Consider the following 12,505-nt stretch of genomic DNA (forward strand, 5'->3'; position numbering starts at 1 on the left):
GATCGACTCGTTCATTACATCTCCATCCCCTGAGTTAAAATCAATATAACAACACAGCAGATGTTTTTTAACATCCTCCATCTATCCCCCGACTCCTCCTGAAAACGGAAGGCGGTATAGAATTCAATGATGACACGGACAAAAGTCGTATTTAATAATAATAACAAAACCCCTGAAAAGCTCTCGTGAAGGTGTCGAACATTTCTGAGAAACGAATAAATGAAAGGAAACACTTCGTTTGCTTTCTGATAAACCTGTCTGGCCGCTGAATTAGCTGGCTTGGACTCCAAAGCATAATTAAATAAACCGCCGTCTACCTCGCGGAGTAATTACGCTAATTAGTCTATCGCACGTTGATTACAGGAATGTGCCGGTTCGACGGCCAAATCGTCCGACGCACTACGGGTATTCTGTCACTTCCTTTAAGGTGGAACTCGTTTTAAGTCTAATTTGAAGTCCAAAAACCACAACACGTGAATGCAAAACGAACGAGAAATAAAGTGAAACCAAATCAATTGCAGCGCGAAGCATGTCTTACGGGGATCGGCCACAAGAGGGCAGTGTTTCACCAGCCAGGACCGCCCTGCCCGGAAGACATACGAATGCTGCGCTCATTAATTTATATGAGAATATTATACATTATATTATATTACATGTCAGTTAGGCGGGCCTATAACTCACGCGCAACAACAAACTCCCGCGTAAACCTCGAGGCAATGCTAATAAAACACTTCAGTCTGTTAGCGAATGGAAAATGCACATCCACACTTGGACATTTACTCAAAGTACTTTTATTTTTCAGCCCTTCTGTGTAAAAAATACAATCTCGTCGAGTGAAAGAGGTACAGCTCTGTGTCTCGTACAGCAGTTGGGGGTGGGGGGCAGTTTTAAAAATATATATATTTCATGATAAAATACTTTCCCCCTGCGAATGGAACATGAACCTTCATTGCTTAGGCACTTTTATTGTGAAAAATGGAAGTAAAAAAAAAAGTGTAGAGAAAATTGTAAAGTCTACAGCAGCTGGTTAAGGCAGTCAATAACTTATTTCAAAGACATAATTTAGCAAAAATATATGCACAGGTATGTACAAAGTGAGGACCGTACTTGACATCCCATAATAGTCTACATGTGCCTTTTCATGTGCAGCGCCAGGTGGTCGGAGCGGGAGAAGGCCCTCTCGCAGAGGTGGCACTGGAAAGGCCGGTGGCCCGTGTGCTTGCGGAAGTGGCGCGTGAGCTCGTCCGACCTGGCGAACTTCCACCCGCAGCCATCCCAGTTGCAATGGTAGGGCTTCTCACCTAGCAGAATAAAATAGACATGTATAAGCGAGATAAGCAAGCACGCAAAGATCAACGTCGTGAAGAAGCCGCGGCGCTTACCCGTGTGCGTCCTCATGTGCGCTTTGAGGTGCGAGCTCTTGGTGTACGTCTTCCCGCAACCCGGGAACTCGCAGTTGTGCGTGGCGGCGCGCTTCCGGGCCCACGACCTGCGTCCTCGCTTCTGCTTGACGTCGTCCGGAGCGTAGAAGTCCATCACGGACGGCGAGGAGGGCGGCGTGAGCATGACGAGCCCTTGCGGTTGGTGGTGCGGGTGCATGTTGTACTGTCCGTGGAAGTTGTGCTGCGCGTAGTGGTACACGGGGGTGCTCATGTAGTGGGGGTTGAAGTGGGGCTCTGTGCGTCCCTGGGGGGGCACGGTGTTCGGCGCCATGTGCATGAAAGCTGCCTGCTTCTCGTACACGTTCCAGTCTGCGCCGGCCAGCATGCAAGACTGACCGCTGGACTCTCTTTTCACTTTGCATCCCAGCGGCGGCTGCTGGTAGTGGCAGGCCGGGTTCGGTGCGCGCAGCTCGGTGTACTCCCGCCCGGCTCTCCGCTTGGCGTCTGCGCACTCCGGCAAGTTGACGTCGGGCGTCAGAAGCTCCGCCATGAGACTCCGCTCCGTGAAGCGGGCCGCGCCTTGGTAGCACTCGGTGCCCGAGCTCCCGCTGCAGCTGTCCGGGGACTCCGGCAAGGCGTAGGCGCACGGCTGCGGCGGAGACACGCCGCCGCTGGGGTCGGCGCTGCTGCTCAGCACGTCGGAACCGAGCGTGTTGGATAAAATGAACTCCAAGTCCAAGAACTTCCCCAGCTCGTCTTCCTCCTTAGGGGGCAACACCGGAGACTGGATGCTGAACTGCACTTGGATGTCCGTTGCGCATTCATCTTTACGCCTCTGTGCGGAAACGACATTTTTAAAACTCACATTTTTCGCGGAAAAACACGCGCGACAAGTGCGCAAAAGTCATACTTACGGTGTTAAAGTGATCCATCGTCATGTCAATCAACGCCATGCCGACTACAACGCGTCCTCTCTGTCCATGGAATGCTTCCAGGATGCGGGACGCAAGCTTCTTATAAGCACCTTGACACACACAGGGGGCGTGGCTTCTACTTCTCTACACACACACACACACACACACACACACACACACACACACACCTCTCCCCCATCTACACACACACATTAAAAAGCCATCAGGTGCGCCTTCAATCAACCAAAATGTCCTTTGAATCCCGGACAGTCATTGTGACGCTTTGTCACACTTCGCAAAAGTAGCAGCTGTCAATCAATTCATCAATTGAATATCTTCTTCAGTTTCATGCATCCCCACCTCTGCGGTTTCGCCCCCCCCCCCCATCATGAATTTGTCGTGACTTGATCCCTGCGTGTTTAAGACAAACGCGTGAGATGGCCCATCGAAACGACCTGTTAATCTGGATGCCAAACAAAAGACGACATGTTTTTTAATGATCTTCACCCAATCCACCCCCCGCCCCCATCTCCACCCCCCTGCAGTCATTGCCATGATAATGTGGCCTACAAGTGCATGCAAGGCTCCGATGGAGGAAGAAGAAGGGGAAATAACAGGAAAAAGACGAAAAAGTTGCTTCAAAATGTGACTTTTATTGTCTTGTTGTATTTCAACATGCAGCGTCTGGCAACCAGCCTTCTCGTCTGAAAAGAAGGGGAATTCTCGTCTTCCAACAGAACAAATTCCCACATTTTCTCCTATTTTTCCTTATTCTATAATCCAAGTGCTGACAGGTATGAGTTTTTTTTCCTCATGGAAGTTAAAATAGGGGAACAATTCAACTGAAATGGTAGGGCGGCGGGAAAGAAGGGCAACATGCGGTAAAAACGGGAGGGTTGCCAGGTAGTTCTTACACATACTGACACATAATCATAATATACACTACTTCTACTTACTTAAAAATGGAGAAAAATACGACATGTTTTTGATCTGAACAATAAAAGTGCTTTTTTGGTCAACCCTCCCGTTTTTATCAAGAAACTCCCGTCTTTTGCCCTTCTTTCCCTCCCGTTTGAATAGTTTCCCGTACTTTCATTAGTATTTTATTTTATATAGAGTTTTCCTTAATTTATAACGCAAATGTCAACCATATAAAAACATGAGGCCACTGGAAAAGAAGGGCAACATACAAGCGTTTCCCGGTAAAAACGGGAGAGTTGACAGCTAGGCAACCACTTTTTTTTTCAGTTTTTACGCAAACCGACACATAATCATAATATACACTACTTCCACTTGCTTAAAAATAGTAAACACATGACCTGTTTTTGATTTAAACAATAAAAGTGCTTTTTTTTGTCGACCCTCCCGTTTTTTACCAAGAAACTCCCGTCGTTTGCCCTTTGTTCCTGGCGTCCTCCCGTTTTAATAGCATATTGTTTTTTATTTCACTTAAAACTGACCTTATTTTAGGATGCAAATGTCGACGACAAGTATGGTCACCCTGATTTTTTGTCATGAAAGTTAAAACTTGTGAAACTATTAAAACGCGAGAACACCGGAAAAGAAGGGCAACATCTGAGAGTTTCCCGGTAAAAACGGGAGGGTTGACAGGTAGGGCAACTATTTTTATTGTTCACTTTTTACCCACATTGTCACATAATAGTAATATTAATACTACCATTTTGATTTTAACATAAAAATGGATTTTTTTTCCATCAACCCTCTCATTTTCACCGGAAAACTCCCATATTTTGCCCTTCTTTCCCGAGAAAAAAAAAATTAAAATTTTTTCTTTAACATTTAAAATAAGATGGTTTTTCCTCGTAACATCACGAGTTTATTCTCGTAATATTGTGACTGTTTTCTTGTTGGATTACAACTTTTTTTTTCTTATATATTTTGACTTTATTCTTGTAAAATGACAGCCGTTTTTCGTCATTTCTGCTGCTGTTTTTGAAAAAAAATGTTAAACTACTTTCAACTTTCTTGTCAAATGTTTGCTTTTGTCATCATGACTTTATTGCCATTTTAGTGTGACTTTATTCTATTTATTATTATTATTATTATTATTATTATTTTATATATATATATTATTGCTATTATTATTATTATATAATATATATTATTGCTATTATTATTATTATTATTATTATTATTATTATTATTATTATTATTATTATTATTATTATATAGTTTATTATACAGTATTTACTTTTCCCGCAACTTAATTTTCCAAAAGTTACAACTTTTTGTTGTTTTGTTTCTCCCTCATATTTTCACATAAAAAAAGCATCTTTTTTCTTTAATATTTCAACTTTATGCTACTAAAATTACATAAACCCCCCCCCCATAATATTATGACGTTATTCTCGTAAAATCCCAAGTTTTTTCTCTTAATATTTTGACTTTTTCAGTTGAGCTATTTTTAGTTTTTCCACATACTGTACTAATGATTGTCCTTCAACGTTTGCAAGAAGCTGCTCCAGCCTGTGGTAGCTGGGGCCCTCGGGTATGCAGTGGTGTGCTGGGGGAGCAGCCTCAAGAAGACGGACGCCACACGCTTGGACAAACTGGTGAGGAAGGAGGGTTCTGTCACTGGCAGCAACTGGTGAGGGGGGGTGCTGTTTTGCCTCCTCGTTTTCCCTCACTTTCTGGAAAATGTCCCTTATTTTCAAACGTAAACGCTGACAGGTATGACACAAACGCCCGGGGCTCCTCGCTGCCGTGGAATTCATTCCAGCGGCCTGGGCTTATGATGCAAATGAACCAGCATTCCAGTCTATGGAGCTCGCTAAAAAAACCCAAACAGATGGAAGGATGCTGCTGCAAACACCCATCTCTCATTATGGAAATGCAGTTTCCAAATAAACCTAAACACAAACGCATGCGTGCTCGTCGCCCTCCCCCGGCGGAGAAACACCCCCGCTATGACGTCCCATCAATGCTTTGCTGAGACTCACGTAAGTCAGGTGAAAAACAACTGGGCCGAGAGATAAGAACCACCTGAGGCTCAGGTTTCTGCCTTTGTGACTCTCTTCTTAAAGCGGGAGGAAGCCATCCAGCGCCGCTGTTGTCTAAACACAATTACTCAAGATTACGCTCAGACACAGCCCGGGCAATAAAGCAACCCAAAGTTCCCAAACAATGAAGAAAAACGTTTTCTTCCACTTGGGAGTTGCTTTTTCTAAGTGAAGGGGACACTTTGTGTCATTATTTCCACCTGAAATATCGCAGATACGTATCCCGATCACCAAAAACGTACTGGGACCGCTTCCCTTTGTCTCCATCTTCCTGAGGGATCTTAGAAGAAACATTGCTTGCTGGCTTCAGCCTGTTTCTTACCGCAAATATGCACATGCGTGCTACCATTCATTTTTTTTAGAAAACATTTTAATGATAAATAATAATAAATAAATCAAATAAATAAATACATCAATAAAATAAATATATAATAATACAAAAATATTTAAAAATAGGCAGAAAACACATTTCATTTGTTAATTTTATTTTATTTTTTTTAATCTCAGCTGTGTTAACATGTTAAGGAATGTTTCTTACCGCAAATATGCAGATTTGTGGTTAAAAAAATGTTTTAATAAAAAAAAAAAATGGTTACGATTTAAATTTTTTTTAAATAATTGTTTAAAATTTTTTTGCAATTTTTTTTAATACTTAAAAAATTATTTTCTTCAATAAAAAACAATTAGAAAAAAATCCAATTAAAAAATGGTTTAATTAAAAAAAATCTTTAAAAAAATTTCCAGCAGAAAACACATTTCATTTGCCAATAATGTATAAATATGTGATAATACAGGTCACATGTGCCAGTGTTTAAAAAAAACAACAACACAATTTTGACACGTTTTTGTTTTTTTTTGCTTCGCTGACCAGGTTTTTTCATCAAGCGTCAAGAATTCGTACTTTGTTCGGCGGTCCTTGAACGCACCAGAGTTGCCGATCCGGCCACAAAACCCGCTGTGAGGTGAACACATGACCGTACATTCTCTAAGCGCTAGCCTGACGACCAGGCTAAAGGCTACACAACGGCAATTGAAGAGAGAAGCCGAGGATCCCGGAGCTGAATTGAATCTTATAATTACAACTTTTACCGCACATCGGCGGAGAACCCCAACGTCAAGCTCTGGCAGGAGGATTTGGAGGGGGAGGAGCGAGCTGTGTGTTCGAAAAATGTCATTTAACAAGAAAACTCAAGGAAAAATGGGAAAAATAGTATGAATAAAGCCAAAATATTAAGACAAAAAATGGGAAAAAGTCATAATCTGACGCGAATAAACAAATCAAATTTTAGTGCATGAAGTTGGAACATGAAAGAAAAAAGACATCATTTTTTTTTAAGTCGTAATTTTATGAGAAACCAAATAAATAAACTTGTCATTGTGAAAATCAGGTTAGGAAAAAAAGCCAAAATAAGTCCATTTACGACAAAAAGAAAGTTGACATTTTTGGAAAATAAAAAAAAAAAATTTAAAAAAATGTAATTTTTTAAAAAGTCATAATATTATGAGAAACAAACAAAACAAAATAAAGTTGTAATTTTTGGAAAATTAGGTTGGGGGAAAAGTCCAAATATTACAAAAAGTAAATTCACCAAAATTATTTAAGAAAAAAGGTGAAATATTTTGAAAAAATAGAAATAAAATAGAAATAAAAAAAAAACAGCTGTAATTTCACGGGAATAAAGTCAAAATATCAACAGAAAAAAAATAAATTTTAATGAGAAAAAAGGCCCAATTTGACCAGACTAAGCTTGTAATTTTATGAGCACAGAGTTGAAATATGAAAAAAACATCTGTTATGTTTTCATGGTTGTATTATTATGACAAACCAACAAAACAGAAGGAAATGAAGTTGTCATTTTGGACAAAATATGGTGTAAACATCGTGGGAATAAAGTCATAACGTTACAAGAAGAGCATTTATGAAAAGAATTTCGAAAGAAAGTGTAAATATTGGGAACATTAAAAGAAAAACAAGAGTCTGGACACCGGCGGTCTTACAGCTCATTCTGGCTTTTTGCGGACTAATAACACACGGCTGCTCACACTTCACTCGGACGGGGCTGACGATCGCCTCCTCGGCGTGCCGAAACGCTGCTTCTTACAAGTCAAATCATTTGCATATTTTTACGACGCATAATGACGAACATCTGCAAACAATACAGACGTAAATACGCCACAGCTGCTAGCTTGCGTCTGTAGTCCCCCGGCAGGCATCAAGAAATAACAATAAACAATAAAAGACAAAAATAAACAGCAAACATGCGAAGGCTACATCGCGCCGTATGCTAATGGAATCAACAAAAGATTATCGCCCCCACTTCAGTGTTTAGTTAGCGATGGCGCTAAAAGGTTTACCTTGCGCCATGAAGCAGACAGCTCAAGGTGGCTAAATGGCTTAACAGCACTAATCACGCTATCAACCGCTAGCCTAATGAGATCAGGTGACCACATGCCGCGGCGCCGATGTTTATTTCATCCGTGGACTTTTTCCTCGCAGCGAGGGCCGCGTAGTGAAAAATGAAAGGACGCAACACATGCGCACATGCTAACAAGTCATCGCAGCTTTGTCGTACGGGCGAAAAAAACCACGTGATTAATATCGACTTCACGCTCTGCTCTTTTATTCCCGTTTCTGCTGTTGTTGTTGTTTTTTTATACATTTCTCGAATATTTCAACTTTCTTCTGAAATAATCTTCATACATTTTCTTTTCGTAACATTTTGACTTAATTCCCAGAATATCCTAACCACATTTTCCAAAAATGACAACTTTATTTGTTTGACTTAAAAGAATAACGTCGTTTTTCTTTAATATTGAAACTCTATGCTACTAAAATGACGTTATTTTTCCTCACATTACGAGTTTATTCTCGTAAAATGGAAGTTTCGAAATATTTCCGCTTTCTTCTTAAATAATCCTGACAAACTTTCCTTTCGTAATATTTTGACTTTATTCTCACAGCATTATAACTTTTTTTCCGCAACCTAATTTCCCAAAAATTACAACTTTATTCATTGTTTTGTTTGAAAAAACAAACAAACATCTTTTTTCTTAAATATTTCAACGTTATGCTACTAAAATGACATTATTTTTCCTCATATGACTATAAATTCATTATCATCATAGAATTAAAACTTTTTCTCGTTAATTACAACTTTTTCCTCTTAACATTTTGGCTTTATTCTTAAATTTTCCGTTGTTATTTTTTGAAGTGTTTTTGGCAAATTATATTTCTAGAACGCATCAAGGGCTGCTAAAAGAACAGCCGCGGGCCGCAAATGGAGCTGGGCTACTTTTAATAAAAAAAAAAAAAAAAAAATCAACAACAACAGCAGTAATTAAAAAAAAATAGCTCTAATTTTACAAGAATAAAGTCCAAATCACAATTTTAGGAGAATAAACTCATATTATGAGGAAAAAGAGTCATTTTAGTAGCATTGACTTGAAATATAAAAAAAAAATGTCCTTTTTTTAAACAGTCGTAATGAGAAACAAACAAAACAAACGTTTTGGAAAATTTGGTTTGGAAAAAAGTGAAAATATTATGGGAATAAATTCAGAATTACGAGACAAAAATATACAAGAAGAAAGTTAAAAAAAAATGGAAAAAACAGCGGTCGCAAATGACCCTGGACCACTTTGCATACTTTTAATAAAAAAATAAAAAATAAATAAAATCATCAGAAATAAAATAGAAATAAAAAAACAGGTGTAATTTTACGAGAATGAAGTCAAAATATGAGCAGAAAAAAGTTGAATTCTAACCAGAAAAAGTCGTAATTTTATGAGTAAAATCGTAATATTATGAGGAAAAACAACACGCTTTTACTAGCATAAAGCCGAAATATTAAAGGAAAAAAAAATCATAATATTATGGGAAACAAACAAAACAAAACAAAGCTGTGAGTTTTTTTTGGGGGGGGGGGGGGGGGGGGGTCATTTCGTGGGAATGAAGTCTGAATTCTGAGCAGAAAAAAGTAGAAGAAGAAAGCTGAACTAGTTGGGAAAAAAACAGCAGAAATGGAAAAAAAAAGTCAAAATATTACGAGAAAAAAGTCGTAATCTAACCAGAAAAAGTCATAATCTTACGAGAATTTTAAAATGAAATGAAATGAAATTAAAATTAGGCAAAATAACGCCATTTTAGTAGCATAGACTTGCGATCATCTGCTTTTTTTTCCCTTTGAAGTCGTAATAATATGAGAAACAAACAAAACAAACTTTGTTGGTAAAAAAAAATATAACACGACGGGAATAAAATCCTAATTTCACAAAGTGCCCATTTCGATGATGTATTTGGAAATATTCTTTGACGAGATGGGAAAGACAGCAGCTGTGTGATTCTGTGGAGCGAAAACCCTCAACTCAAGTCTAGCAGCTGTTATTCAACCTGATCTTGCCCCCCCTCCCAAATAGAGCAGGGAAGAAGAACCGGTCCCGCTTCTTTTTGGTCTCAGTTTCAGCCCTTTTTTCCCCTCCGCTCTATTAGCCTGCAGCAGACGCACGGAGGATGCGAGCAACGCCTGCTGCCAGCTCCTTCGTACCTGCGGGGCCGTCGACCTGTTTCACCTGTTGTGTGTCTTTTCCATCACAGCGGATTGAAGGTTAGAATATTTAAACATAAAAAAAAAGCACACACCGAGTTCATAAAACAGCAATTTCACCAACGGTGCTGTGTTGCCGTGGAAACATGACGCGTCCTGTAGCTCGTCTTTCCATCGGCCGGCCAGCGGTGACATTCTAGATGCGCCGCCGAGGGCTCAGGATCGCACCCATTGTCGTGCTTTTGTCCGTGCCGCAAGAAAAACGATAATCGTGCCACCGACGCGTCCGACCCGCTCAACCTTAAGAACGGTTGCGTGCGTCCGATGATGAAGCGCTCTCTAAAAATACCAGCGTTGTTTACTTTCCCGGACAGCCACGTACGCTGTCTAACATCTTCCATTCCCGCGTCATCCATACGCGGCTTTGGTCCAAAGATGATGACGAAAAAAGTCAAGCGGTAGACCCAAAAAAATGTCACAGGATCTCATCGGCCGCACCGTCAAGACACGGGACCATCCTCGGCCCCAATGAAGGTTGTTGCTGGTGCCGAGTGCGGTCCGATTACCATCAGACGCCATCCGTCAGGGAAGGCTTTTAAGAACAAAAACCGTCCTCAGAGGCCAAATTGGAATTTGCAGGAGAACACCAAACGCGGGACGTTGACAGGTGGAAGAAAGTTTTCTTCTCCCTTGGCGGTCCGGATGGCTTCCAATGTTACGGGCGTGACAAGGAGATCCCACCTGAGATGTTTCCCGTCGTGATCCTTCCGTGGAACAACAGAGCTGCAGGTTGTGCAGGGGCGTCAAACGGCTGCCGGCTATGTGGAGATGTTGCATGACTGACTTTTTCAACGGGAAAACGCTGCGCTTGACAAAGGACTTCTTCAAAAGGAATAAGCGCTCCTTTATTTTTTTTCAGAATGTGCCACGAGCCAACGAATAAAAGCCACAAACTACGGGCTCCCTACCCGTTCTCCGTTCTCAGTCATTAGTCGTTCATTTTCCACGCTGACTTGTCCTCAGCGGAGTCATGGGGGTATGCTGGAGCCTATCCCAGCTGTCTTTGGCCCGGTCGCCAGCCAACCGCACTCACTTTCTTACCTTTGGACAGTTTAGAGTCGCCAAAGCTAGCATGCATTTTTTACCCGGAGAACACCCACGCATGCAAACATGCAAACGCATTCCAGCGGATCTGAACCCACATCTCCCACATCTCCTGACTGCGTGGCCAACATGCTAACCACTGGGCCACTACCGCCCGATAAAATGCTTTTTACACTCAAACCAAGTCCAAAATAACTAAGAGTAACACAACGTAACTGCGCTGCACGGACTATGCGGGCATCGAAATAAACGCTGACGCACCACTATACGGCGGAACCTCGGTTAGCGTACGACCCGGTTAGCATGTTTTCCGGCTAACGTAGAAAACTTAGGGCAAAATTTTGCCTCGGTTTGCGTACATTTTCCGGTTAGCGTACAATACAGCGCGCGTCTTGTGGCGTTATTGATACGCTGCGTGAGTCCAAATGTGTTCTTCATGTATTTTTGCCACAAAACGGGAACCGGAGGTCAACTGATGCCAACACAGAGTACCCTGCAAAATTTCTATTTCAATAGCAATTTTCACTTGAGAAAAAGAATCTTATGTTCCAAAAGTATAGCTAACCAATTCTTAGGAAAATGCCTTTTTGCCAGATATTAGTTTTTTTTCTGTAATAACAAGTAAAAAACCTTATTTGGATTTTTGTTCAACAACAGATTAAGAAAATTTGTCTCAAATTAAGAAGAAAACTGGTTTCTAAACTCACACACAGAATATAATTGTAAAGATTTGCTGATTTTGGACCAACGTGAAGGCTGCACAGCAGCTTTCATAGAGCGTACCAAAATTTATTTGATTAAATTTAGTCCTAAAGTCTTTGTAAATGTGTCAAATTATTCAACTTGATTGAAGAAAATAGGACTTTCTTTTTATCTAGTTTATAAATGCAAAAACTAGTGAAGTTGCATGCAAATGATGCCAAAAAAGCATTCTGATGGTGTTTAAGACAATAGGTTTTCCGAAATGAATTGAATTTGAGATATTTTAGATTTAGAAAATCACGCATTTTTCTTTTTAAATAAAGAAGTTGCATCCCTATAATTTGCTTCGTGCTTGTTGAAAAGAAGTAACCAACAAAGCTAACATGCCGACAGGAAGAGACGTTCACTTTTCAGTGGCCGAGCGGTTAGCACGAACGCCCCACAATCAGGCAACCCGAGTGTCCGGGTCCGGGTCGCGAGGGCAACATCTCAGGAGGGTAGCCCTGACTTCCCGGTGCCCGGCCGCCTCTTCCAGTACCACCAGGAGGACAGCGAGGCGTTCCCAGGCCAGCTGTGAGACATGATCCCTCCAGCGTGTCCGAGGTCTGCACTGGGGGTCTTCTCATTTTGGGTTTGGTTTGGGTTTCATTTTCTCTTCGTTTTGTGTTATTTTGCAGCCGCGAGACTTGAGGTGAGAAACACTACCCAATTAAAGAAACAACCCACGGCAAAACAGGAAGTCGGTGCCTGTGTTGATCCCGCTGTCACATCGCGTCTTTGGCAACAATCACGTCTTCAGTGAAGGTAAAAGTAACCTTAAATGCTCATTGATCCCTTTC

The 12,505-nt window shown here is 41.0% G+C and overlaps 1 protein-coding gene across 1 annotated transcript; it reads right to left on the reverse strand.

Moving 5' to 3' along the window:
• Positions 1 to 785: 785 nt before the first annotated feature.
• On the reverse strand, positions 786 to 2,455 carry klf17 (Kruppel-like factor 17). The gene is made up of 3 exons (XM_054767885.1): positions 2,297 to 2,455; positions 1,383 to 2,217; positions 786 to 1,301 (listed from the first exon to the last, which is right to left on the reverse strand). Exons 1-3 carry the CDS (start codon positions 2,333 to 2,335, stop codon positions 1,126 to 1,128), a joined length of 1,050 nt encoding a protein of 349 aa, XP_054623860.1. The 5' UTR covers positions 2,336 to 2,455; the 3' UTR covers positions 786 to 1,125.
• Between the last annotated feature and the right edge of the window lie 10,050 nt (positions 2,456 to 12,505).

The sequence above is a fragment of the Dunckerocampus dactyliophorus genome, chromosome 2, assembly GCF_027744805.1.
Source record: "Dunckerocampus dactyliophorus isolate RoL2022-P2 chromosome 2, RoL_Ddac_1.1, whole genome shotgun sequence".
NCBI classification, from domain to species: Eukaryota; Metazoa; Chordata; class Actinopteri; order Syngnathiformes; family Syngnathidae; genus Dunckerocampus; species Dunckerocampus dactyliophorus.